Source organism: Artemia sp. Qi Xiang Cuo, chromosome 7, assembly GCF_049724085.1.
Source record: "Artemia sp. Qi Xiang Cuo chromosome 7, ASM4972408v1, whole genome shotgun sequence".
Lineage (NCBI taxonomy): Eukaryota > Metazoa > Arthropoda > Branchiopoda > Anostraca > Artemiidae > Artemia > Artemia sp. Qi Xiang Cuo.
Window position 1 is genome coordinate 66,248,897 of NC_142800.1, and position 27,961 is coordinate 66,276,857.

At 35.2% G+C, this 27,961-nt stretch overlaps 1 protein-coding gene across 4 annotated transcripts in view; it reads left to right on the forward strand.

Annotated features, from left to right (window-relative positions):
• The window catches only part of LOC148950616 (uncharacterized), a 107,998-nt gene that overhangs the window by 26,379 nt on the left and 53,658 nt on the right, over positions 1–27,961 (forward strand). For all 4 annotated transcript variants that reach the window (XM_089092514.1, XM_089092517.1, XM_089092515.1 and 1 more), the window contains exon 2: positions 13,763–13,970. In XM_089092514.1, coding sequence (XP_088948640.1) covers positions 13,821–13,970 — 150 coding nt within the window. In that variant the 5' untranslated portion in view covers positions 13,763–13,820. The remainder of the gene's footprint in view (positions 1–13,762; positions 13,971–27,961) is intronic.

Here is a 27,961-nt window from a genome sequence, read left to right on the forward strand (position 1 = left end):
AATAAACTAAAGTTACGTTAGGGTTCTTTGCAGTCATATCAGGATAAGTATTCTCTCACTGATCCCATTTGTCATAGTGACAATTGAAGCATAGTTGCCCTCTAGGGTGAGAGTCACAAATCTCTTCAAGACATGAATTACAACCTTTAAATTTTACAGTATGTCCTCTATGTAGTATACACGGGTTGTAAAATTTGTACTTTTCCTCATACTTTTCAATAATTGTACAATTATAACATGATGACCAACTGCTAAGGGTGTAAATACTTACTTGATATGCATAAAAAATGTTCTGGTTTTCGGAATCAAGTCTCTCACAGCTAAAATGAAAACTGATCGATGTTCTTTAAATTCAGAGGGGGGATACGAGAGGAGTAACTCTGTGACGTTACATAACCTGTTTTGAACAGAGAGTCATCTATATAAAATCTATGGCAATGTTTTCAAAAGTATATCTACGATATTATTTTGCTTTGTTTCAATTAATATATCAATAAATTGAGTAAAAGCATTTGAGTCACGTCGTAAAAGCTTCATATAATAGTCCAACGGTGGAAAATCATTCCCCATTATATTGTCAAGTGTTCCTCGATCAAATACAATCCGTTGAAGAGATAACTCGAGAAAATCGTCATCTAGAATCAAATGTTTTCCCATAATCACAAAATTCGACTTAATTCTCTCTTCCTTGAATTTATTCATTTTTCAATCCTAACACTGTCACTGCTGACTCTAGAATAACCACGATTTGTTCTACTTCAAGAATATTCGATGTCCTACCTAAAATAAATCTAACAAAAAGAAAAGGAACATATTCGATTTCGAAATAATTTTATTTTGTGTGAGCATAATTACAACAATAATATATTACACAATCACAATTACCGATATAACTTATCGTCCTCAATATACTTTACTATTTCATTGAAAGCACTTTGAAGTCTATGTATATGTACTATATCGACTTTCGCAGCGAAGCGTAATTAGTACTCCAATTTAAATTTACTAAAAGATAATACGTATCTTGCATATACTTCTTCCCACTCGAGACAAAGTCGAGATCCTCTCGTGAATTCTACTGCAATGATTGGTGCTCTTGTATCATTGCTGCTACTACCAGCTCCACTATCAACTTCTAATAGTGTAAACATTCCACTCATTATTGCAAATATATATCTTGCCAAATAAATAAACGAGTAAAGTCAAACTGTTCTCACTCCTTGAATTCTGTTCTCACACTAATATCAACTATACTGACAATCATTCATTATATTAGTTGCGCTTTCTACCTCTTTGGGCTATTGCGCAAATCCAATGCTAATCAATCAAGAAATCTAGTCTGATGTCACTTAGCCTAATATTATAGCTCTGTGAGTGGCCCAGAAAAAGGCGTATGATCTTGTTCGCCCTGTTATTCGCCCCGAAATCAGTATGGCTCCCCTACTTAGGGGAGTGGGGTATTTGTGGGAAATCTTTTCCACAGAGAAGGGGATTTACGGAATGATTTTAAAAACAATATTTTCAAATGAAAGTCTTTTCCAAATAAAGGTGTGCTATGAAAGTTTTTTCACCTGGATCCGTCCGCAAGAAATTTTTCGGGGGGAATTTGTAGCTAAAATATAATTCTCTGGAAGGAACTTTCCTGGCGGGGGCGGAGATTTTACGTGGGAATAATTGCTTTAAGTAAGATAAGGATTCAAACAATATTAAACAAAACAATAAGTTTTTTTGGTACTCTTCTATTAAACGGACTCTTTTATCTACGGCAATGCATACCAGTCACGAAATAGACTGAGACGCGTGATGAAAACAGGTTTACAATACCTTCTGGGATATAAACAAAAGCAAGAACTGTATTTAAATTGCTGTTTTTCGGTTTAGGGGGGGGGTACAAAGGTTAGGTTAGGTTACGTTTTTAATATATGGTATGCTTTACCCTCCCCCCTAATGTGCAAATATATATCCCAAATTTTTTCTAAACTATGCATCCTATGTTATTTTATTTCATTAGCATTAACAGAACTAGCACTATATAAAAGAGTCCGTTTAATAGAAGAGCACCGTTTTTTTCAACTGAAAGTAAGGAACGACATCAAAACTTAAAAGGAATTGAAATTATTACTTATGTGAGCGGCGCTGCCCCCTTCTCAACACCTCACTCTTTACGCTAAAGTTTGACTTTTTGTCCCGATTCTTTAAGAGTGACTCCTGAAACACAAACCTGAACTTTTCAAAAGTTCATATGAATCCAAAACGTAAAGCATAGCATGTTATCAGCGCTTATTAAGCATTTCAATTGCTGTTAGTATTTGATTAGTATATGCATCCAAAGCGTAGGGTATAGGACTTTATCAGCGTTTATTAAGCGTTTCAATTTAAAAAAAGAGACTATGGAACATTATTGGAGTTTCTATTAAATATTGGAAGTTAAAATTATAACAATTAAATAATTTCTGGAGCGGATCTCCCCTCCTACTTCCTACCAACATCGATTATCAAATTACAGCAGATTTGATCTGTCTAGTTACGAATGTTAATCATGTTAAAAAACTAAGTCTTATTTTCTTTTTCTATGATTTCTTTTTCATTCGAAAATTATATTCGCTTTATCTATCTACCTTTTTACTTTTCGATGATTTCATTTTTGTTCTGTTTGCATATGTGGAGTTTGTATTAATATTCGATTTCAAAAGTTTTAAACAAGAAAATCTAAACTTGAACTGATAGATTTTAGGGAATAAAAGAACATGAAATATCAGGAACAAAAATGCCCTGAGCAAATGTCGCAAAACAGGCCGAAGTATAGAGCATTTTTGCCATTTTTTCATTCACTAGGCTCACCTATATTCTTGATAATAAGGCTCTTGGGTCTATAGGGCGGAATCGGAAGTTTCAAAGAATTCAATAATATGAATTTGGAACGTCTTAGAAAGTTTAATGGACCACTGTTTTTGTGTTTTTTAAATTAAAAACTAAATTGGATTAGTTGAAAAATTATCAGCTGGAAGTAAAGAGCAAAGTTAAAACTTAAAACCAGGAACAGTTTTAAGTTCCTTCATAAATTATAGTTTTTTTTTTAAAAATTAATCAGGGGACTGGTGCACTCTCTTGCCTTCATCAAACGACGCCTATGATAAAATGGGTATATGGAAGACTAAATCAGTGCATAAAAAGCCAAAAACAGCATATTGAAAACTGAGTCGACACAGCAATCAAAGCTAATATGCAGAAAAGACAAAACCCAAACTGTTGATAAAACAAGGTAACCTACAATCCAATAAAGCCGAAAACATATCATTTAGCCTTGGGCCCCATTGGAGGTGCAGTTCTTCCTCTCTGGGAAACAAGAAGACATTGAAAACCCTATTTAAAAAAGAAAATGAGAAAAACTCCCATATACACTGTAAGAAACAAAAGTCTTGGTCTTTCTCATCCCCAACCTTCATGGGAAAATTCCCTGGCATGTCAGAAGTTCTCATTCTACGTATTCAAATGTTCACGTGTGTAGATGTACTTCTTTCTACCTTTCTTGGTGCACCCTGAAACAAATAAATTTGTCAAAATAGAGACTGGAAATTTTGGCAAATTATATTGGAACCATGAAAACGTGCATAGAAAAGAGGAATTTTCCTGAAAATTCACTGACAAAAATCCATAACGCTAGAATTGGAACTACGGCATGCAAGGACCAAATACCCGAGTAACCGACCATAGCGAGTGAGGCTAGTGAAGCTAATAATAATCCCGCAAATGCTTAGAGAAAGTTGAAAGAAGGAGGAAAAACGGATGCGGCACTAGAACTCTAAAATCCAAACCTGCGGTTTTGATTCCTATTGCATGGCCCTTCAGGCAGATGTGCGACGAGTGGCAGCTATCCTGTGCTTTTGCACACCCTTCCTATTGAAAAAGGATTGGATAATACGGTATATGAATAGAATTCTTACGCCCTAAGTAGATTCAGGTATCCCATGGGAAACTAAATTATGCATCCAGCTTTCATGGATCAACGAAAGATATCACCATCGTTAAACTAAATTCCCCTATTTCCATTACACCTTAAAGGGAAATGTCTAATCTCATCACCGTATCCCATGGGAAACTAAATTATGCATCCAGCTTTCATGGATCAACGAAAGATATCACCATCGTTAAACTAAATTCCCCTATTTCCATTACACCTTAAAGGGAAATGTCTAATCTCATCACCATAATCCAGCGTAAGCTTGCTTACTATAATTTCATTTCATATTGTCTTGAAGCTGATAATAATGTGATCTACATGAATATAAGTACGGAAGGGGTATCCCCTTCTGGCCCTTGTCTTTCCAAAATATCGATATTTAAAAAGTTGTAAAATTCTTCATATTTTCTATATAACTTACGTTTTTATTCTTTTAAAATTATCCCCCTTCTCTGCACAAACTGGATCGTATATACCCATGACCCAACATAGGGCATTCATCAGTTTAATTATTCTAAGAGCAATTAAATGATTGAATAGGTTGTATAGGGTACTTTTACGGAATTACTTAGTCACTGAATGAACTGTGGCTGTTAAGTTCTAATTAAATTATGGATAAGGACCAATAAACAAACAAATGCAGTGAGAGTTCTAAAAAAGTAGAAAGAAGCTACTCAGAATATGAAGAGAAAAACGAAGAAGGGTCTACAGAAGATGAGGTATAGATCCTAACCAGAGAAAGCTGGCTATTGCCAATATTAATTACACTCGGAAACAAAGTTTTGTTGTAAAAATCGTAAAAAACAGATCTTTCACAGAGGCGTATTTCATTAGAGAACTTTCAAATCCTTTTCTCCTATATAATTTAAAAACCTACGCCCTCTAATGTAGAATTCCAGAATGTTTTTTTTGTATCTTGGTTACAGTAATAGCCAAAATGTAGGAAAGAGGAAACTACGGCCCAAAGTAACCGAAAGTTTAAAAAAGCGCTTTGAAAAAAAAACTATGGAACCTTAAAAAAACTCTAAACTTGAAATAGTGTACCATCACCATGACCCAAATCTCTATTCACAAAAATCACAGTTCCCACCTTGAACAACAAGGAAACTTCGTCGTTTGCTTGGGAAGGACTAATGTGTCCCTTTTTTCTTCTTTCTTCCCTAGGGATCGTCGTACCGAACCAAATGTCGTAGAATGCTGAGAGAGGGTTCATTTGAAAGAAATTCGCCCAATCTAGTGCGCTTTTTAAGTAGCAAAAGTGATCATATCGCAGAAAAGCGTTGTTTTCCGCCATGTTGTGCCACAAACATTATTTTTTCACAATCCTCAACTATTTACCGATAAGATCTCACAGAAAAATCTAATGGCTCATTTAGAGGCAACTACCAATGTCTACATGTCTCTTGTATATTTATCTTCATAACTACATTGTAAAGTACCATTTGACACCAAAAATGGCGCTTTTTGTGAAAATTTCTGCAGTAGAAAAGCTGGGAAGCATATTAAGGATACCAATGTAATCTCAATCGTCGATAGCCCTTACCATGAGGTTAACTATTCCATATCTTTTAAATTCTCCTTCTAGCCTCCTTAGTAAGTGAAAACTAAAAAAACTAAAATAAAATACTAAATACAATTTAGTTATTTATTTTCATTTTTCTATTAATATAGTTAATTTTGGTACTTATCTGTTATAGCTACCACATTATGGCTGATAAAGGACTATTGATAACCTTATGAATTGGTATTTAACTTTTGTACAGGCTACTAATGGAACTCACTGCTTAGAATTTAAAATGTTTATTTTTGGATTGGTTTTGTGATTTTAGTGTCAGGTATCAGGGTTTTGTAGCATGAATGGGGCAAAAGATGCACAGACATTGTATTATTAGACAATATTATATTGATGACACAAACTTTTCAAACCAATTTCTTAGCACACTAATATTCCATTTCATACATACAAGTATGGGACTAATATAAAGAAAAAAACAAGGATATCAATTCAATAAAATATACTCGGGAAAGGGCAATATTTATTTGTCAATTTGTGGGGGAGGGTAATTTTCTGTTTTGTCGATTTTTTCCCATGAAAACGCTCAAATAACGGTATTTAATTGAAAATACCAAAAAAGGTGTTTTTCAGAATCCTAGTGAGGACAGAAAATCTAAGAAGTAGGAGGAATTTACTCCATCAAACGCTCCTCGTCCAATTGACGTACCTGAAAAAAACCTCTGCCGTTCATTAATCTTGTCGTTTTTAAAACTGGTATGATTGTGGTATGGCTCGATAGAATTTCTTGGGTTAGAAGAACCAAAAGTCTTAAGAACATCAAGAAATGTAGCAGCAGGAATAGATCCAATGTAGATGAAACTAAAGAAGAAAAAAGGGGATGTCAATTAACGAAAATATCGGATGGGGGGAGTAAAAGTCTTTTTATGTCTGGGAGTGGGCAATTCTGTTGCTTTGTTGATTTTTTCCATTAACACCCAGATTATGGTATTTTCAATAAAAATACCCAAAAAAAGATGCTTTTAAAAGTGGAAGTAGAGGGAGAGGAGAAAACCTAAAAGGATGGGGGGAATTTGCTTCCTCTTATGTCCCTTCCCTAATTGATGTACCTGGAAAAAACCTATGTTTTTCATAAATATTGTTGTTTTTTTACAAATTGGCGTGATTTTGGTGTAGCTCCGACATTAAACCAAAAAAATGTATACCCTTATGATATAACTGACGGCCAGAATGAGACAACTGACGATGAAATTTCTTGGGTTAAAAAATATCAAAAGTCTTACGAACCTTGAGATATGTAGCAGCAGGAATAGATCAAGAATACAATGTAGATTACATAAAATTCAAAAAAGGTTCGACGCGCATTCTCTGTTAAACGATTCATCCGAAATCCAAATTGAAAATCATGGACATTTTTTTAAAAATCTAGAAAAGAATTGAGACAAGAAAACAGCTATTTTCAAAATGTTTACTAAATACAGCCAGCTTCATGCGACGCAGTTGCTTGTTTGTTGACAGTTGCTTGGCAACAAGACGGCAGTTTCGTTGCTTGTTCGTTGGCTAGGATACAACTGTGATTTTGATTCTTGGGTATTTGCTCAAGACGTACACAATGCCCAACGATTTCTATGTGATGTTCATGCCCAATGTCTCTGACCCCCCCTACAATGATTTGAATAAAACAAGCGATTTTTGGAAAAAACTCTCCCCTGTCATCAAATGCAACGAAGGAAAGTATGAAGTTACTCTTTTCAATTGTATTATCAAAAATGCACATGATACCCTGAGAAAATATTGTAGGTTACATATGAGATAAAAACTAGACCATTCGATTGGCCACTCCTTACCGACTATGAATGGATAGAAGCACTTAAATCTGGTGAATACCCATATGTCACACTAAAATACAAATAATTTGTTAGTATGATTGATTTGTGACGTACAATCAATAGAAAAATCTCTGCTCGTAAGAATGGTGTATTCCAGTTTAATTATTCAATGGAACATGCCAAGATTTACATTAGCTCACCCATTGACAATGAAATGATTCATATCAGTCATAACCTAAGAGATGTTCTTGGTTTTAAACAGAATATAATCAATGGTAAAAAATACTATGACTGTCAGTGGAATGAATCGTGTTATTTTTGCAAACTATCCACCCGGCTTTTCCTCGGACAGTTGTATCCTTTGTTGAGATATTGAGAGTTGGTAATTGAAATGTCCCCTTCCTACCTGTTCTTGAAAGAAAAACCTTCCACGAACACGTTCATCACTACAATATCAAGCATCTTCAGTATGTTCCTGTAAACACTTTGTATTTGGAACTCTGCCAGTTAGCTTTAAGAAATGAATTCGGTGATCCTCTTGCAATAACAAAAGTTTTGGCTGTGATTACATGTCATTTTCGACCCATTCAACAACGAGATGGCTAATAGAAAAAGCATATTCGTTTTGTCCTGATATTGATTGCTATGCTACTACTCTCCGACCACGACAATTGGGTCAGGGAATAGACTATTACATAGGTCGTTCGTCAATTTCGGGCTATGGTCTTGGCAGTTTGTTTTGATAAGTTGTTTTGCTCTGCACTACCCCTGGCTAAAAAATATATTGCTCTAGTTGCCGCGGATTTTGCATCCTTTACACTACATGATTGTGGAACAGGCAAATATTTTAAAGAAAGTGTTTCACAAAATCTCAGGTCAAGCACACGATCCCTTGGCGAGCGATTGAAATTACGACAAAGTGGAAAAGGTTTAAAAATGACGAGAAAGACCTCATCGCTCATCAGCCTCTACTCAGGTCAGACATGAAACACATCACTATTGTCAAAGAATACGAAAAAGAAACCAAGAAATAAATTGCTAGATCGGAAAAGGATTTCTTTTCCTAGACTGAAATGAAATTATATACCACACAAGGAATCACACCCCATAGTCACCTCATCTCTAAATCTTTTCAATGCTGAAAGTGTAGATGTCAGTGTAAAAAATGGTTACTATGAATAATTCTACCCACGACAAACACTCTCTGAAAACATAGATTTTCAAATTTACTCCAATGAAGACTACTTCATAGATTTATCGTCCACAGTTATTGATTTAAAATTTGTGATGAGGAAAAAGCCTGACAATCAAACTCCCACCGCTAGTGATGGATTATCTTATGAAAACTGTATCCTGCATGAATGTGTCTACATAAATGGAACATCGGTGAGCACTAGCAACAGTCTATCAAACTCTGCAAGTTATATACATTTCAAGTTGATGACTCCAAAGTCCTATAAAAATTGAAAGGTCTGGCGATGGGATATTATTACAGATCAAATGTTGATACTAGTGGTGAACTCACTTAGGCGGTGAGCCAGGAGTATCATTTAGCTGGTAAATTAAATAATGAAATATTTAATATATCTCAATGGAGGCCTCCCAATGTTGAAATTGAAATAAAGCTACAACTCGCCCCGTCCAATTTCATTTTGATAAAAACACTTGATGCAGCACCCGATGCAAATGTCAATCTTACATCGGCGATGCTTCAGGTACGAAACCATCAGGTTATGAGTTCTGTTGCTTTTGCAACTGAAAAATTAAGAGCCAGTGGAAATAATATAAAACTGCTCGTTCCTCACACAGTCATCAATCAACGAAATATTGCCACTGGTTCTAGAGCCTATACCGACTCTTTATTAATCAATGGAGACAATCCTTCAAAACTTGCTTTAACATTTGTGAAAAGTGCCAGTGCCATAGGATCATGGACAAGTTCTCCACACGAGTTCAAAATGCTTGGACTTTCGTCTCTTGAGTGTAAATTAAATAGAATGCTTCTCTACAATTTATCCTTTGTTGAACTACAGACGTGTGTACCTGTCGAACCATTGACGGGGAATGTAGCATTAATCTCAATAAATCAATTTGAAACCGATTGGGAAATAATCCCTGATGGTAGTGTTCTATTAGAATTGGCACCATGAGGACAAATCAAATAATCGATGTATTTAACTTGGATCCATACATGTTCAAATTAAAATCCTTTTGCATACCATCGGATTCTCTTGAACATATTCGTAGGTCTAACAATACCGTTATCATTGTTAAAAGTAGTCCATCGACTATGCAGACGGGGCATTGGACTATGCATATTTCAAACATTGAAGAATATAGAATTTTTTTATCCTGTTGGTCCACCATATGCATTCTACGTGCCTCACATAAAAACACTTCCTTGAAAGAAGTGGAAAATCTATTATTCAATCTCGGGAGCGAGTACAACGTTTATCTACCAAAAAATATGGTTCTCATACATTTCTATATTTTATTTTTTGATGCCGTGACTATACTTACAAGGAACTTCTCAACATTTATGTAGCAATCCTCGAATGAATGGCCTCATAGTAGAAAATATCCTGTCCTACCTCTATAATATTGATTTCAGTGCCCTAATAATAAAATGTTTCAATAATATTTGTAACTTTTTTTTATTAATGAAACATTTGTGTACAATAAAAAAGTCTTTGTCTTTCATCTTTTAGATTTCTTCTTCTTGTTCATCATTTAGATGGACGTCAACGACGATTAGTGGTGGCCCATAATAGGGATTCAACTTGTGCTGATCTTGGTGTGCAAAGCCAGGGTCACATTTTTCACAATATAATGTAACTTAATTTTTATTATATCTCTTGGTGAATTCAATGATGCTATTATAATTCATATTTTAAAATTTACTTGTTTCAATTTGCTTATTTGAAGTAACGTGACACACGATATTCTCATATGAAGAAAAACTTACTGTAACAGGCAAAGAAAAATCAGTAGATTTATAATCATAACTACCATTGTTAGCACAACGATGACGCAGAAACCATACTTTCTTGATGTTTTGACAATTGAAATATGGTCCAAATTCTTCTTCCCAAAACAATTTAAATCCACGACGATACCAATCCCTTAGAAATAAACTGAAATCACGTTTAGGGTTTTTTTCCAATCATACCAGGGTAAGTATTTCTCCATTGATCACGCTTATCATAGTGAAAATTGGAACATAGATATCCTCTAGGGTGAGAGTCACAAGCCTTTTCAAGACAGGAATTAAAGCCCTTAATTTTTAGAGCATATCCTTTATGCAATTTACACGGATTTTATAATCTATATTTTTCGTTATAGTCATCAACACTAGTGCAGTTCTCATGTAACGACCAGCTGTCCAATGTATATTAACATAGTGTACATGTACAGGGCATTTTTTCACTGTGATGACTCTCACACTACCAAATAGAAACTGACTTGAGAACAATAGGAATGTTCTTTTTTACTTCTAGGGAGAGAGAGGAGTAATCGATTGACGTCAAAATCAATTGCATCTGCTTTAGAGAGGGTTTTTTAAATTGTTTACTGTTGTCACGAAAAAACAGAGACTGAACAAATCAACATAGAAACTTGAATGTTCTTAGGTAGTGTTCAAAAGCAAATCCACAATATTATTTTGTTTAGTTTCGGTTAGTATGTCAATAAATTGAGTAAATGCATTAGATCCACAACGTAAAAGCCTCATGCAATAATCCAACATTGTAGAACAAATTTCTTTGATAACGTCAAGCATTCTTTCAGAGAATATATTCTTTTCAACCGTTAACTTCTGAAACTGATCATTTAGATTCAAACATTTTACCAGTGTCACAAGATTCCGTATGATTTTTTGATTCTCAAATCCACCCATTTTTTCCTTGACACTCCCACTGCCGATTATAGACTAAGCTAACATAGCCAAGTTTCTACTTTGAGTACACTCTCAACGCCTGTTGGTTCCCTAGAGAGAGATGAGTAAACGATTAACTAAAATGTCTAACAATAAAAAACCCGATAATTATAAAACATTTTTATTGACAGAAATGTAATACTATAATAATATATATTTTCACTCTTTTCCCATGAGGTAAGTCAATCCATTGTCTTCAATGTGGTTCATGATAGCGTTCAGTCCATGTTGTAGTCTGGATATATGCATTAAATTCACTTTTGCTGCGAAATATAATTGTTCTTCCAACTGAAATTTACTCAAGGATATAACATCTACCTTCAACAGCTACATTGAGGGCTAATGTCTTCATATCATTATTGTTAACTGCTTCAAGTTGTAATAGTGTAAAACCACTCATTTTTAAAATATTAGAACGTTTATCGAACTTGAAACAAAGTAAACTAATCAAATGTCTATGTGGAATTGTGATACTAAGTAACTCGCCATCAAACTTTTATACCAATGTTCACGGGATGCTCACCAGATGGGTACTGTGTGCCTGGCCACTTGTATCAAAAGGCCTATTTCACTGAGAAATAATAGCTGGCAAGCATTTCGAGAAATTTCCTTATCGCCGGAAGCTGAGATAACGCCCACTGTGTCGTAGGAATGGTGGATGTACTGTGCACTTGTATCTGTGTAGGGATCCGGGGGTACTCTGCGCTTGTATTTGTATGGTAGAATGGTCGGATATGTATGCGCTTGTATTTTTGGCATTGTTACATCGACAACATGAATGCGTATGCAAAACCAGATGCTCGACAGACCAGATGAAATGGGAGTACTGTCCGCTTAGAATGATGGGGATACTGGCAGCCCAGAATGATAGGGGCACTGGCCACCCTGGACGTTTTAATAGCATACTACTAACTCTAGCGCAAAGAGCAAGGTATTTAGGAAGGAGCAACCCCTTCAGATACTGAATAATTTCTGTTCATGTTGAGTTTTAATGTTGCTCCTTACTTTCAGTTGTAACACTTGTTTTTTATTTAATTTTATTCTGATGCCGGCTTGTAGACTTTAATCGGTGACCAAAAATGAGATCCAATAAGGCTAATTAGGCCAATAAGATCCTGAAGCCAATCAAGTTTAGTAGGTACGTAAGTTTATTTATAACCCGCAATAATACAAAATTAAATGCGGAGTAAAGAACAAAAAGTAATATAACCCACAGGGAAATACAAACGAAAATGCAACATAAATAACATAGCAATGTCCACTGAATTACAAATCGGGGAAAAAATAACTGAGACAATCACTGGCGTACATCTTTTTCAGAGTATAAGCCCTTAGATCTTTAGCGATATCGTCAAGCAGGGCTGGCGGATTGGCAAGTCCAAAACAAGAAATAGTCTTGCAGTTTCTATTCCATTTTGGTAAATATAATAAGAATAAAGTCTATTGCCTGCAGAAGCAATAAGGAGACATAGCCTTTCTACACAGGGAGGAAATATTCTTTACACTGTAAACCACGATAGAGGAATAGCACTTTCTTACCAAATTTTACAGAGTATGAATCAGATATTTACATATAATCTAGATTTAAATGCAACATTAAACTAAGAATGAATAGGGAAACGCGCAGAAATAGGGCTAATAAAGTTGAGTTTTGTACCAATTTAAGTACAGAGAGAATGTTGTCAATCAAAGAAGCTGTAACATCAGTTACGCCGGTTGGGACAAATGTAGTTGGACAAGTTTCCAGGGTAGGGATAGTTGCAAAGTAAATTCTGCTCTACAAAAATTTCGTGGTGGTCAATTGATTTAGAACATTCAAGAAAGTATATGCATAGCCGGACAATCTTAAAGATCATGTTGTCATGCGGTGGTGCTTTCTGCCATAAACATGGTATGCATACAAAAGTAACGGTTATTATGAACTACTACAATAGTCAGGTTTATACAGCAAGGTTAAACCAGCTATTAGAAGTCAGATCAGCAGAATTTTTTTTGAGAAGGGGTAACATAATCCACAAAAAGCATCTCTTTAGACCCCTGGTTTCTGAATTTTACTTGATGATTCTTCAGATCAGTTTGAAGGGGAGGTTTATCCCCTAACCTCCATTCATTTGCAACAACATATTTGTACCAAGCATACAAAATGGATACTAAGGGTGATCACTTGTCTTTTATTGTAGAAATATTATGAGTGTAATGTAAAAGTTTATATTTCTGTGCTTATCTGCGCAGAGATTAAAGCCCCCTCACAGGAACAAGATTAGTCCTAATAACTCCTACCCTTTGAAAAACTTAAATTCGGTACAAAATTATGTTTTACATTTCAAATTCTCCCAACAAATTCGTTTAGGGGTCAAAACAAGTGAGGTAAACTATAGAGTATAGAGTGGGGAATCTTCAGACAACCCTTGTCAGAGGCCAATTCCGGTCCTTCTATATTCAGGCCCGTTTTATAGTCATTTATTATTATTATGAGTTAGTAAAGGCATTTTTTAATATATTTATTTTCATATTCAACTTCGTAGCTTGAAACCGTAGATGATTTTGAGCTGAATTGTGAATCTTTTGATACTAGTGGACACAATGGTTATGTCAGTTGGTGCTATTGGTTTTAAGAACGGTCTTGGAAACGGTGCTGGCCCTTCAAGTCTGCTAGCGTTAGCAATGAAGCTAGCAAACCTTCGAGACAAATCCGGAAGCAAGAAAACCGAATCTGACAGCACAGAAACAAATGTAAGTTCCATAAGACTCGCTCTAAATCGAGGGTTGTCGGCTTTCAGCAATCACGCACACCAGGTAGCACGTGCCGACCGTGACGAAAATGTGCCAAGCATGGCAAAAGTGTGCCAAGCTTGGTCGAACATTTCCGAGCGTTGCGGGTACTGTGCCTTGTGTGGTAGGACTGTCCCGTGCCATGGTGTATTTCTCTCCCAGTGTGTAATTTTGTTTCTTTATATATATATATATATATATATATATATATATATATATATATATATATATATATATATGATATATATATATATATATATATATATATATATATATATATATATATATATATATATATATATATATATATATATATATATATATATATATATATATATATATATATATATATATATATATATATTTACATATATTTTGTCTATATATAAATCTTGTCTTATATTACTGGAAAAAGGGCCTTCTGATATCATTTTGTTTTTCTGTACCCTGGATGCTTAGAACACCTTATTTCAGTGGTGCACTCAGGAAACAATTATGGGGGGGGGGCTGACCGGGGGTCCTTGGGCCAACCAACGGAAAACTTCAAAAATTCCTTAGAAAAACCAGTACTTCAAGACATTATTTTAAGTTTATCTTAGCTCTTTGAATGCAAGTTTTGAGTAGGGACAATAGGAATAAAAGATGAAACTCGGCAGATTAAATAAGATTTCAGGCTTTAATTTGACAAAATCTTTTTACATAAGCTGTCTTATAAAAACAAAATTGAGTGTCCTTTGGGTCTTTGTCAGTATGGATAAAACACTGTCTGTGTAAACTGGAATTTCCCTGTGGATATTGAGATTGGCTAAGTCATCTAGCCTACTCTAAGACATCGTGTTTCTTAGGTATGTCTTGATTTTCCAAATAGTGATTTTAAGTACGATGTGGATGATTGGAAACATTGCTTTATCACAAATATTTAGAAAAGCAATTGCATTGACGGGATGTGCCTTGTTTCGTTGCGTTTCCTTAGAATACTAATTGTAGTTTCATTCAATTTGGGAATTTTTTGTGCCTCTTGAAACAAGACTGAAAACTCTTCATCAGCTTTTTCTCTTAGTGACTTCAGACTCTGAAGTACATAGTCAGAATAGTTCAAAGCAACCCGGAGATCCGCATCACTGGACTGTAGCTTTTGACACAAAATCAAAGTGTAGCTGAGTAGGTTTTCAGCTGATACTAGAGCTACAATATACTGTGACTGACATATATCTGTCAAAAGGACATCAGCCCCTGGAGATGTGTCCTTATTATCCCAACATTTGATTTCTTCTAAGAATGAGATGATAGGGCTGTACAGCTCCTTCATGACGAGGACAGCATCATGCCTTTGAACCCATCTGGTTGGGCATAGCTGTTTAAGTTTTTGTTTCTTAGTTTTTGGTACTAGAGTTTAAATTTTTCTCTGGAGAACATTTTGCCTCTTAAGTGTGTTAAAAAAGACCATACTTTTTCAGTACTACCAAAATGATTTCTGATAGATCTGACCTCTACAGCATTTGTAATGGCTAAGTTAAGGCTGTGTGACACGCAGTGTACATATACTGCCTTCGGGCACCGTTTCTGCTGAACAGTCTAAGCACCATTGACATTTCCGCTCATAACTGATGCGCCATCATATCCTTGTCCTCTCAGGTCATTTATTTCAAGATTGCATTCTTAAAGCCCTTTCAACAGTGTTTCTTCAGGTTCCTCGCCAGTCGTTGACTCTAGAGGCACAAACTGCAAAATCCTTTCATTAATCTTATAACCAGCCTTCGTGTTATGAGAGACATACCTCACAGCCTGTGCAAAGTGTACTTGTCGAGGCGTCTGTAGTCTCATCAGCCAACATACTGAAACAAGTAGTATCTTTAACATCTTTGACTATGTGACTTTTTAATACTTTGTCACAAGCATCAATGATTTGGTATTGTATGTTCCAGCTACCATAAGTGACATTTTTACCGCACAACTTGAAATGGTCTCTTGATTTTTCATCTCCTGTTCAATACGTATCCGCAATAGGGCTTTGAAATTTCCCTCATTATCATTTGGAACTACGTCTAAGTTGAAGTCTCCATAGTCCCTTTGGCCTTGAAGAGCTATTCCCTGTAGTCCACAAGAAATTACCGTTTCTATTACAGGTTTTAAGCTCTCCGCATTTACGTTTGCCTGATTGGCTTTGCCTGCATCTGTCTATGAGATTCATCTTACCTTCCACTACTGTTTCCAAATTGTTAAAATCGATCATTGCCTGTTTTGTGGTATTGTAAATGAGAATGTGACTCAAATTTTTCCATAGCCTTTTTCCAATTTTGGAATCGTTCTTGGACAAGCTGGTCCGTTTTCTGGGATGATATCATACCCACTTCAGCTAGAGCAAAGAATGCACAATAAGTGCAGTATTCCTGGTTTTCTATCTCAGAATATGACAACCACTTATAATTTTGCAACCAGGAATACAAAAACTTCCTCTCCTTCTTTCCATGAGTCTTCGCTAGAAACTTGTAGTTGGAAGATGGACCCCACAAGTTTTCCAAAACATGTAACTTCCCTGTGTCTGATAGCCACTTATTCTTGTACAAAGAAATGTCCATTTTACTGATGCATTCTATGTTGAGATTGTCCAGTGTATTGCTGGAGCTTGAGGTACTAGGTTCATCAAGACCAAGACTAGCCATTTTCTTCCGATTAGGGTCTCCAATCTAAAAAAAAAACTATTAGCCACCCTTAATGTGAGAAATGGAAAACTTACAACTTATTTTTTCTCTCAGTATATATTGACTTATATTTTTGTACTGTTAACTGTCATTCCTCAATTGCTGTACAGTTCAAATAGTTACACAATTCCTCCAAGTTAGTCCCTTGGTATTTTAATAAATTATTTACTAATCCACCGACTTCCTTAAACTGAGGCCACTGTATGAACTATTTTATTTAAATGTATTAATGTGTTGTGTTTTTTTCTATATTTTCGAGATTAACCCAAAATATTTTAAACAAATTAATATTAAGAAACATAACCACCAACATATTACTTTATGATTGTCACAGCGCAAACTATTTTACGTTTTTATTTTAATCTTATATTTTATTGTCATTTTGGTTTTCAGTTATCGCAATTAATCTCCTCGACAGATAAATAAATAACATTATTATCAATTTGATTTACATTTTTTATTTATCTATATTTAAATTATTCTTACTAATTTTTCACTAAAAACCATTTTATTTAGCACGCCAAGGCATGCCGGCTAAATGCTAGTACATCCGGGGAATCAGTATAAACATTAAACTAGTTAATTGTACACAGCACAGAAATGAAAACACCTGAGTTTCAAAAACAAAGGTAAAGCACATTCTCTGTCTGCCAATATAGGCTCAGAGCGAATAGTAGTGAGTGATCTGTGCCTTCCCGCTCAACACAAGACGAGCTAAGAAGTTCGTGTTAAGTGCGCCGCTGGTACTTACACTTACCTTTTGCGCCGATGGTAACACTCTCATTTTTGCCAAAATAGTCTGTCAAAGACGTTTCATACTGAAACATTAAATAAAAAAAACAAGTTCTTCAACTGAAAGTAAGGAGCAACATTAAAACTTAAAACGAACAGAATTATTATGCTTATGAGGAGGTTCACCCCTAGTCAATACCTCGCTCTTTACGCTAAAGTTCGCATTTAGTTCGAATCATAAATCCCTGAATCACAAAGGCCGTTTAATTAGAATAGATAGCTCTTTTGAAAGTACTAAAAAACACTTTAGCGTAAAGAGCGAGGTATTGACTAGAGGGTGAAACCCCTCATATACGTAATAATTTCTGTTCTTTTTAAGTTTTAATGCTGCTCCTTACTTTCAGTTGAAAAAACTTGTTTTTTTATCAAATTTCTGATCGTTTTTTAAATAATGCTGGGAAATCCGGCATCCCCTTTATAGAAATGTCCCTTCCCCCAAGGAAACCTACTCCATAGAAAGATCCTCCCACGTAACCCCCTCCTCTGACACCCCCCCCTAGAAAATATCCCTCCTGAAAACGTCTCTATACTTCCCAATAATCAATACTATATGTAAACAATGGGCATAGTTCATAGCGTGCAGCCCTTCCCCCGGTAACTGTGGGGGGCTAAGTCATCCTCAAAGATATATTTATTAGATTTTCGACTATGCTGAACAATATGGCCATCTCAAAATTTTGATTGGGTGACTTCGGGAAAACAATGAGCGTGGGAGGGGGCCAAGTTGCCCTCCAATTTTTTGTCACTTAAAAAGGGCACTAGAACTTTTATTTTCCGTTCGAATGAGCTCTCTCAAAATATTCTAGGAATACTGGATCGATACGATCACACCTGGGAAAAAAACAAAAAAAACAAACAAACAAATAACCACGCATCCGTGATGTTCCTTCTGGCAAAAAATACAAAATTCCACATTTTTGCAGATAGGAGCTTGAACCATCTGCAGTGGGGTTTTCTGTTACGCTGAATCTAATAGTTTGATTTTCACGAAGATTCTATCACTTTTAGGGGGTGTTTCCCCCTTTTTTCAAAAATAAGGCAAATTTTTTCAGGTTTGATGGGTTAGTCCAAATTTGATGAAACTTATATATTTCAAATCAGCATAAAAATCTGATTCTTTTTGATGTGTCTACTGGTATCAAAATTCCCTTTTTAGAGTTTCGGTTGCTATTGGGCCGGGTCGCTCCTTACTTACAGTTCGTTACAACGAACTGTTTGATGAGAGTTTACACCAAACACTTGCACTTCTAACCTCTGTCAATGTTTTTTTTAAGTGCATTTCTTAGGAATATGAATGCGGCAATGCAGCTATTTATTTCGTAGTTGTAATAAAATGTAACTCCTACAAACCAGTATTCAGTATGCTATGTGTCTATTATTGGTGGATTTTAAAAAACAAATGTAATTTTTTCTTGAGGAGGGAATACCGCCCCTTTAGCCCCCCCCCCCCTTGATGCACGCCTGCCTTTTTTACACAGGTAAATACTGCTTAATCAATGTAGAAAAAGAAAAAAAAACTAAGAAACCTTTGACTTATTTTCCAGTAACCCCCCTCTCCTTTTAAATCAATGTTTGTATAGTAACACTTTTACGGGCAATACTTTATTGAAAATTGCCGTTCTCCATAAAAATGAGCTGAAACGACCCTAATCAGTAATAAACTTTTTTGGCTCGAATACTTTTCAAGTTTTGTCTCCCCCCCCTGAAAAAAAACCCTTAACCAAAAGTCCTGATACATCCATTCCTACCTCCACTCTCCCCTCATCTCTCCCTTAGAACTGTTTCTGTGTTTATCTGAAGGCTCAATGAGAGCTGGGATATTTTGGCATTAAAATACATCCTTTGACGTATCTTCCTCCCTCCCTAACTACAAAACAATCAGAGAACCCAATTGATAAAGTTTAGTTGCCTTTTTAAGTTTTGTAATTTACCCGTTGCTTATACATAGAATTTGCTATTGGGAAACATACCGACATTTTTCGCTTGAGTTTTTTGCTGGGGGGGGGGGATTGTCTAGGAGAATTTTCAGTGGGGAGAAAATTTTTGGGAAGAATTTCCCTTCAGCAGGGATCAAATTATCTGCAAGATTTTTCTGACGAAAAATGTAGGTAATATCAACAATGGTGTTGCAAGGTGACACCTCCCTTATTGTTTGCATAAAAATGTTTCTAGTTTATATTTTAATCCTTTATTTAACTGAAGTTATTTATAATTCAGTGATCAGTTATTAAGGAGGGGTGGTAGATCTTTTTGTAGGGAGGGGGTAAGATACCAAAAGGAATACGGTTCAGTGGCCTAATTTTCTAAGCCTCACTGAGGCTTCAGATAAAACTTAAATGAGTTTTTGGGACTTGGTGTCTAATTCTTCTTAGTTCCCACGTATACATTCAGTCTATGCCTTTATTATTGGTGCTGAGGCGCAGATGGGAATGGTAGTGCCGAAGTAGGACCAAGTTGATTCAGGTTGATGAATCAGAGGCAACGCTGTAGCGTTGCCTATAGTAAAGGCCATATGGCTCCAATGTTTTATTATTATTATTATTCATTTATTTTTTTTCCCCAGAGGCACTTCATATGGAAGGGGTCGTCGTAGAAACTTCAAAGGGGGCGCATTCGATTGGAAATCGAGAGTTCTAGTGCCCTTTTTAATACTCGAAAATGATTGGAGGGCAACTTGGCCCCCCCCCACGCCCGTCATTCCCCCAAACACATCCAAACAAAATTTTGAGATGGCAATTTTGTTCAGCGTAGTTGATTTCTAGATAGAAAATATATTTTGAGGAGGAAAATCCCCAACAACCCTCAGGGCAAGGGTTTTAATTTATGCCCTGGGGGCATATAAGGTTTTTATAGAAGGCGTTGTCGTAGAAACTTCAAAACAGGCTCATTCGATTATAAATTAAAGGGCTAGTGCCCTTTTTAATAGTCGAAAGTGAATGGAGTGTAACTAGCCCCCTCCCCCCCCACGCCCATCATTTCCCCAGACACATCCATTCAAAATTTTGAGATAGCCATTTTGTTCAGCGTAGTTGATTTCCAGAAAGAAAATATGTTTTTGAAGAGGACACTCCCCCAGAATCTTCAGGGCAAGGGTTTTAAGATATGCCCTGGGGGCATATAAGGTTTTTATAGAAGGCGTTGTCGTAGAAACTTCAAAACAGGCTCATTCGATTGGAAATTAAAGGGCTAGTGTCCTTTTTAATAGTCGAAAGTAATTGGAGGGTAACTAGCCCCCCCCAAGCCCATCGTTTTCCCAAACACATCCAATCAAAATTTTGAGATAGCCATTTTGTTCAGCGTACTTGATTTCCAGATAGAAAATATGTTTTTGAGGAGGACACTCCCCCAGAACCTTCAGGGCAAGGGTTTTAAGATATGCCCTGGGGGCATATAAGGTTTTTATGGAAGGCGTTGTCGTAGAAACTTCAAAAAAGACTCATACGATTGGAAATTCAAAGGGATAGTACGGTTTTTAATAGTCAAAAGTGATTGGAGGGCAACTAGCCCCCCCCCATGCCCCTCATTCCCCCAAACCCATCCCATCCAAAATTTGAGATAGCCATTTGTGTTAGGCGGATTTGATTTCCCGATAGAAAATATATTTTTGAGGGGGACACTCCCCAACACCCCGCAGGGCAAGGGTTTTAAGTTAAGCCCTGGGGGCATATAAGGTTTTTTATAGAAGGCGTTGTCGTAGAAACTTCAAAACAAGCTCATTCGATTGGAAATTAAAGGGATAGTGCCGTTTTTTATAGTAGAAAGTTCTTGGAAGGCAACTAGCCCCCCCCACGCCCCTCATTTCCCCAAACACATCCAATCAAACTTTTTAGATAGCCATTTTGTTCAGTGTAGTTGATTTCCAGATAGAAAATATGTTTTTGAGGAGGACACTCCCCCACAACCCTCAGGGCAAGGGTTTTAAGTTATGCCCTGGGGGCATATAAGGTTTTTATAGAAGGAGTTGTTGTAGAAACTTCAAAAAAGGCACATTCCATTGTAAATTCACAGGGCTCGTGCCCTTTTTAATAGTCGAAAGTGATTGGAGTGCAAGTAGCCCCCCCACCCCCATCATTCCCCCAAACACATCCAATCAAAATTTTGAGATAACCATTTTGTTCAGCGTAGTTGATTTTCTGATAGAAAATATGTTTTTGAGGAAGACAATGCCCCACTACCCTCAGGGCAAGGGTTTTAAGTTATGCTCTGGGGGTATATAAGGTTTTTTATAGAAGGTGATGTCGTAGAAACTTCAAAAAAGGCTCATTCGATTGGAAATTCTGAGGGCTAGTGTCCTTTATAATAGTCGAAAGTGATTTGAAGGCAACTAACCCCCCCTCTCACAACCACCTTTTCCCCAAACACATCCAATCAAAATTTTAAGACAGCCATTTTATTAAACGTAGTTTTAAGTTCTGGAAATCAGGTCTTTGAGCATTACAACTCTCCCACAGCCCTCAGGCAAGGGTTGTAATTTAAGGATTCTCCGAATCCTTCATATTATTTTTTATGAAAGGGATGCTCGTATAAACTTTAGAGAGGGCTCATTTGATTAAAAATTGAAAGTTCTTGTTAACTTTTTAAGAGTCGAAAGAGATTGAAGGGCAACAAGTCCCTCTCCCTCCTTCACGCCCTAAATACATCAGATAAAACTTTTTAGATAGGCATTTTTTGAAAATGGTTTAAAGTTCTGATAACAAAAAACTCCGGTGTCGACACAGCCCACCAGGGCCCAGGGGCAGGCGTTGTAAGTTATGCCCTGGGGCATAACTATTTAAGGGGGGTTTATAACATATGGGAAGGGGTTTTGTATGGGAAGAACACATAGGAAATCTATTATAATTATCCAATTATAAAGTTAAAATCCATACTCTGTGATAGATGCAAAATTGCTTTGGCATACAAATTCCTATTAAGGTCAATTCCACACAGTCGTGATCCCTTTGTGTCAGCAAGTGAAATGGTCTAAACCCCCTTATTGGAGCTATTTTTTCAATCCATTCATTGTTGTCAATCGCTGTCCACAAGTTATGCAAGCTGTCTATTGTTCATATATAAGGTTTTTATCAAAGAGGTAATCGTATAGACTTTGAAAAAAGCATCATTCGATTTAAATTGAAAGATCTAGATCCGTTTTTAAAAGGCAAGAATAATGGGACAGTAAGCACCCCCCCCCCATGCCATAAAAACTTAAAACTTTTTGCAATCAAAAATTAACAAAAATTAATTTAAAAGACTTTACTAAAAAGATGTTTTTAAAATAAAATTAATGGCAATTTTAAACTTAAGATAAGCAGATACAAATAAATGTTAAAATTCAAACTCAAAACGACCAGAAATTACTATTAAAGAATAAATGAAACTATAAACGAACAGAAATTAAATAAACAATCATAGCAAAACATTCATATAAATGAATAAATAGATCTTAAAGCGAGTAATGCTTAGATTGAATATAAAAATCAAGAGTATAGTCCTTCTAATGAATTCTATGGGGCCCCCGTACCAAACAGGTTTTTCTGATAGGTATTCTATTATAGAGGTCATTACACTCTTTCAAAGAGGAACGAGTATAACTTGATTGGTGATTAGGGTTTGAATAAAAGGAATAGTTTTTTTTACAATTCATATTAGTAAAGATTGTGTGATGCTATAAGACTGGTTTCGTTTCATGGGTTCATTAATAGAAGGACTAATGTTTTTTGAAAAGGGTAATTACTTCTTTAGTTTACGGGATTTGCGAATTTTTTGCGAAAAGATATTTGCGTAAAGGTATTGCAATGGTTAAGAATGCCTCATGGGTAATTAAAGAATGGGATGCTTGCATCAACAATACAAAGAATAAGCTCAGATACTTAATAGATTTGACGCTTACAAGAGACATTGCTACAAAGTATTCAATAGCTTAATTGAAAAGTAACGATAGAATGACATTGTGACTTGACCTAGCTTTACCTCGCCGATGTGGTCTGTATAATACATAAGTAACGTTTGAAAAGTATTGTCAATTTAAAAAGAAATGGCTGAAAAGTATTTTGAGGGAGATGGGTTGCAGGCAAGGTTGAGTTGCATGAGAGTTCAGTTAAAGGGGGTACAGTTACACGGGGGTTTCGGTTATAAAGGGGTTCAGTTACAAGGGGGTTCAGTTGCACGGGGGTGGAGTTAAATGGGGATTGAGTTCCACGAGAGTAGTGCTTTGTCGTGGTTTAGCTTGTCACAGTTTTAAAAGAGCTTTACGGGGATTGAGAGGCTCAGTTGCCTAATTCCGTGTGATTTTTCTTTACTTGATGGTCATTAAAAAAGAAATTTTTGTGTTAAATAATTAGTTTTTGTATCTTTTAAAAGAGCTTTAAGGGGTTTGAGAGACTCAGTTGCCTGATTCCGAGTGATTTTTTCTTAACTTGGTGGTCATTAAAAATGAAATTTTTTTGTTAAATAAGTAGTTTTTGTATCTTTTAAAAGAGCTTTACAGGGTTTGATAGAATCAGTTGCCTTATTCCGTTTGGTTTTTCTTTACTTGGTGGTCATTAAACATGAAATTTTTGTGTTAAATAAGTATTTCTTTTATCTTTTAAAAGAGCTTTACTGGGTTTGAGAGACTCAGTTGTCTAATTACGTGTGGTTTTTCTTTAAGTAGTGGTCAAAAAAAAAGAACTAATTGGTTTAAATAAGTATTTATTTTATCTTTTAAAAGAGCTTTAAGGGGATTGAGAGACTCAGTTGCCTGATTCCGTGTGGTGGTTATACAGGGGTTCAGTTACAAGGGGGTTCAGTTGCACGGGGGTTGAGTTAAATGGGGATTGAGTTCCATGAGAGTACGAGAAAATGACTGAAAAGTGTTTTGAGGGAGATGGGTTGCATGGAAGGTTGAGTTGCATGAGAGTTCAGTTAAAGGGGGTACAGTTACACGGGGGTTTCGGTTATACAGGGGTTCAGTTACAAGGACGTTCAGTGGCACGGGGGTTGAGTTAAATGGGGATTAAGGTTCAAGAGAGTAGTGCTTTGTAGTGGTTGAGCCTGTCACCGTTTTAAAAAGAGCATTACGGTGTTTTAGAGCGTCACTTGCATAATTAAGTATGGTTTTTCCTTAATTGATGGACATTAAAAGCTAAATTTTTGTGTTATATAAGCATTTATTTTAAATTTTAAAATAGCTTTCAGGTGATTGAGAGACTCTGTTGCCTAATTCCGTGTGGTTTTTCTTCACTTGGTGGTCATTAAAAACGAAATTTTTTGTGTTAAATAAGTAGTTTTTGTATCTTTTAAAATATATTTAAGGTGATTGAGAGACTCAGTTGCCTAATTCCATGTGATTTTACTTTACATGATAGTCATTATAAATTAAAGTTTTTGTGTTAAATAAGTAGTTTTTGTATCTTTAAAAAGAGCTTTACAGGGTTTGAGAGACTTAGTTGCCTGATTCCGTGTAGTTTTTTCTGTTCTTTGTGGTCATTTGTTGTATCTTTTAAAAGAGCTTTACAGGGATTGAGAGACTCAGTTGCCGGATTCCGTGTGGTTTTCCTTTACTTGGTGGTCATTAAAATATAAATTTTTGTGTTAAATCAGTAGTTTTTGTATCTTTTAAAAGATCTTTACGGGGATTGAGAGACTCAGTTGCCGGATTCCATGTGGTTTTTCTTTACTTTGTGGTCATTAAAAAAGAAATTTTTATGTTAAATCAGTAGTTTTTGTATCTTTTAAAAGAGCTTTAGGGGTTTGAGAGACTCAGTTGGCTGATTCCGTTTTGTTTTTATTTACTTGGTGATCATTTGTTGTATCTTTTAAAAAAGCTTTACAGAGTTTGAGAGACTCAGTTGCCTAACTCTGTGGGGTTTTCCTTTACTTGGTTGTCATTAAAAACGAAATTTTTGTGTTAAATAAATAGTTTTTTGTATCTTTTAAGAGGGCTTTAAGGGGTTTTACCTTGTCACAGTTACATTTTCTTGATTTTTCAAAGTAAATTTTAAATTTCTTTAGCTGAAATCCAAGAGTTGGAATATTTCAGTAGTGTTTGATTGTGGTTTACCTTCTCACAGTTACATTTTCTTGATTTTTCAAAGTTCATTTTGAATTTCTGTCAATGAAATTCATGAGCTTTAAGATTTCTGTCGGGATTGGTTGTGGTTTAGCTGGTCAACGTTACATTTTCATGATTTTTAAAAGTTCATTTTGAATTTCTTTCGTTGAACTGCAAGAGTTGTAATATTTCAGTAGTGTTTTGTTGTGGTTTACCTTGTCACAGTTACATTCTCTTGATTTTTCAAAGTTCATTTTGAATTTCTTTTATTTAAATGCAAGAGTTGGAATATTACAGTAGTGTTTTGTCATGTTCTTACTTGGCACAGTTACAGTCTCTGTATTTTTTCAAAGTTCATTTTGAATTTCTTTCGCTGAAATGCAAGAGTTGGAATAGTTCAGTAGTGTTTTGTTGTGTTTTACCGTGTCACAGTTACATTTTCTTGATTTTTCAAAGTTCATTTTGATTTTCTTTTGGTGTCATGCAAGTGGTGGAATAATTCAGTAGTGTTTTGTTATTGTCTACCTTGTCAGAGTTACATTTTCTTAATTTTTCAATATTCATTTTGAATTTCTTTAGTTGAAATGCAAGAGTAGGAATATTTAAGTATTGTTTTGTTGTGGTTTACCTTGTCAGAGTTACATTTTCTTGATTTTTCAAATTTCATTTTGAATTTCTTTCGTTGAAATGCAAGAGTTGGAATATTTCATTACTTTTTGCTTGTGGTTTACCTTGTCACAGTTACATTTTCTTGATTTTTTCAAGGTTCATTTTGAATTTCTTTCGTTCAAATGATAGAGTTGCAATACTACAGTATATTTTGGTTGTGATTGACATTGTAGCAGTTACATCTTATTTTATTGACTTATTATTTACAGATTGTCTGTCATTTAAATGCAAGAGTTGAACTATTTCACAAGCTTACGGTCGTTTTTTAAGTTGTCTATGTTACATTCTCTAGTTTAGTGAATGCTTAATTTTAATTTTTTTCGTTTTCAAATCATAGTTAGAATATTTCAGTAGTGTTTGGTTGTGGTTTACCTTGTCACAATTACATTTTTTTTATTTTTCGAAGTTCATTTCGAATTTCTTTCGTTGAAATGAAAGAATTGGACTATTTCATGAGCTTTTTGGCGTTGAGTTAATTGTCAAATGGTAATGTTCTAGATTTTTCAACGTGCTTTTTGAAGTTCGATCGTTGTAAAGCAAGAGATGTAAAATTTCAGTAGTGTTTGGATTGGTTCTTACTTTTAAATATTAACTTTTCATTATTTTTCAATTTTCAATTTGAATTTCGTTCGTTGAAAAGCAAGAGTTGGAATATTTCAGTAGTGTTTGGTTGTGGTTTACCTTGTCACAGTTACATTTTCTTGATTTTTCAAAGTTCATTTTGAATTTCTTTCGTTGAAATGCAAGAGTTGGAATATTTCAGTAGTATATGGTTGTGGTTTACCTTGTCACAGCTACATTTTCTTGATTTTTCAAAGCTTATTTTGAATTTCTTACATTGAAATGCAAGAGCTGGAATATTTCAGAAGTGTTTAGGTGTGGTTTACCCTGTCACAGTTACACTTTCTTGATTTTTCAATGTTCTTTTTGAATTTCTTTCTTTGAAAGGCAAGAGTTGGGATATTTCAATAGTGTGTGGTTGCGGTTTACTTTGTCACAGTTACATTTTATTGAGTTTTAAAAGTTGATTTTGAATTTCATTAGTTGTAAAGAAAGAGTTGGAATATTTCATTAGTGTTGGTTGTGGTTTAACTTGGCACAGTTAAATTTTTTTGATTTTTCAAAGTTCATTTAGAATTTATTTCGTTGAGATGGAAGAGTTGGAATATTTCAGTAGTGTTTGATTGTGGTTTACCTTGTCACAGATACATTTTATTTATTTTTATTTTTTCATTGTTATTTTCTTTCGTTTAAATGCAAGAGTTGTATTATTTCAGTAGTGTTTGGTTTTGGTTTACCTTATCAAAGTTACATTTTCTTGATTTTTAAATGTTCATTTTGAATTTCTTTCATTGAAATGCAAGAGTTGGAATATTTCAGTAGTGTTTGGTTGTGGTTTACCTTGTCACAGTTACATTTTCTTGATTTTTCAAAGTTCATTTTGAATTTCTTTCGTTGAAATGCAAGAGTTGGAATATTTCAGTAGTGTTTGGTTGTGGTTTACCTTGTCACAGTTACATTTTCTTGATTTTTCAAAGTTCATTTTTAGTTTGTATTTATAAAAATTATGTGTTGGTCGAATGTACTAGCTTTTGGTTACGGTTTCCATTATAAATGTTACATTTTCATGTTTTTCCAAAGTACATTTGAAGGTCTTTTAACTTACATTGTGTGATGGCATAGTGAAGATGCGTTTGGTTGTGGTTTAAATTGGCACTGCTGAATTTTCATGATTTATAAATGTTCATTTTTGAATATCTTTAGTTTTCTATCAC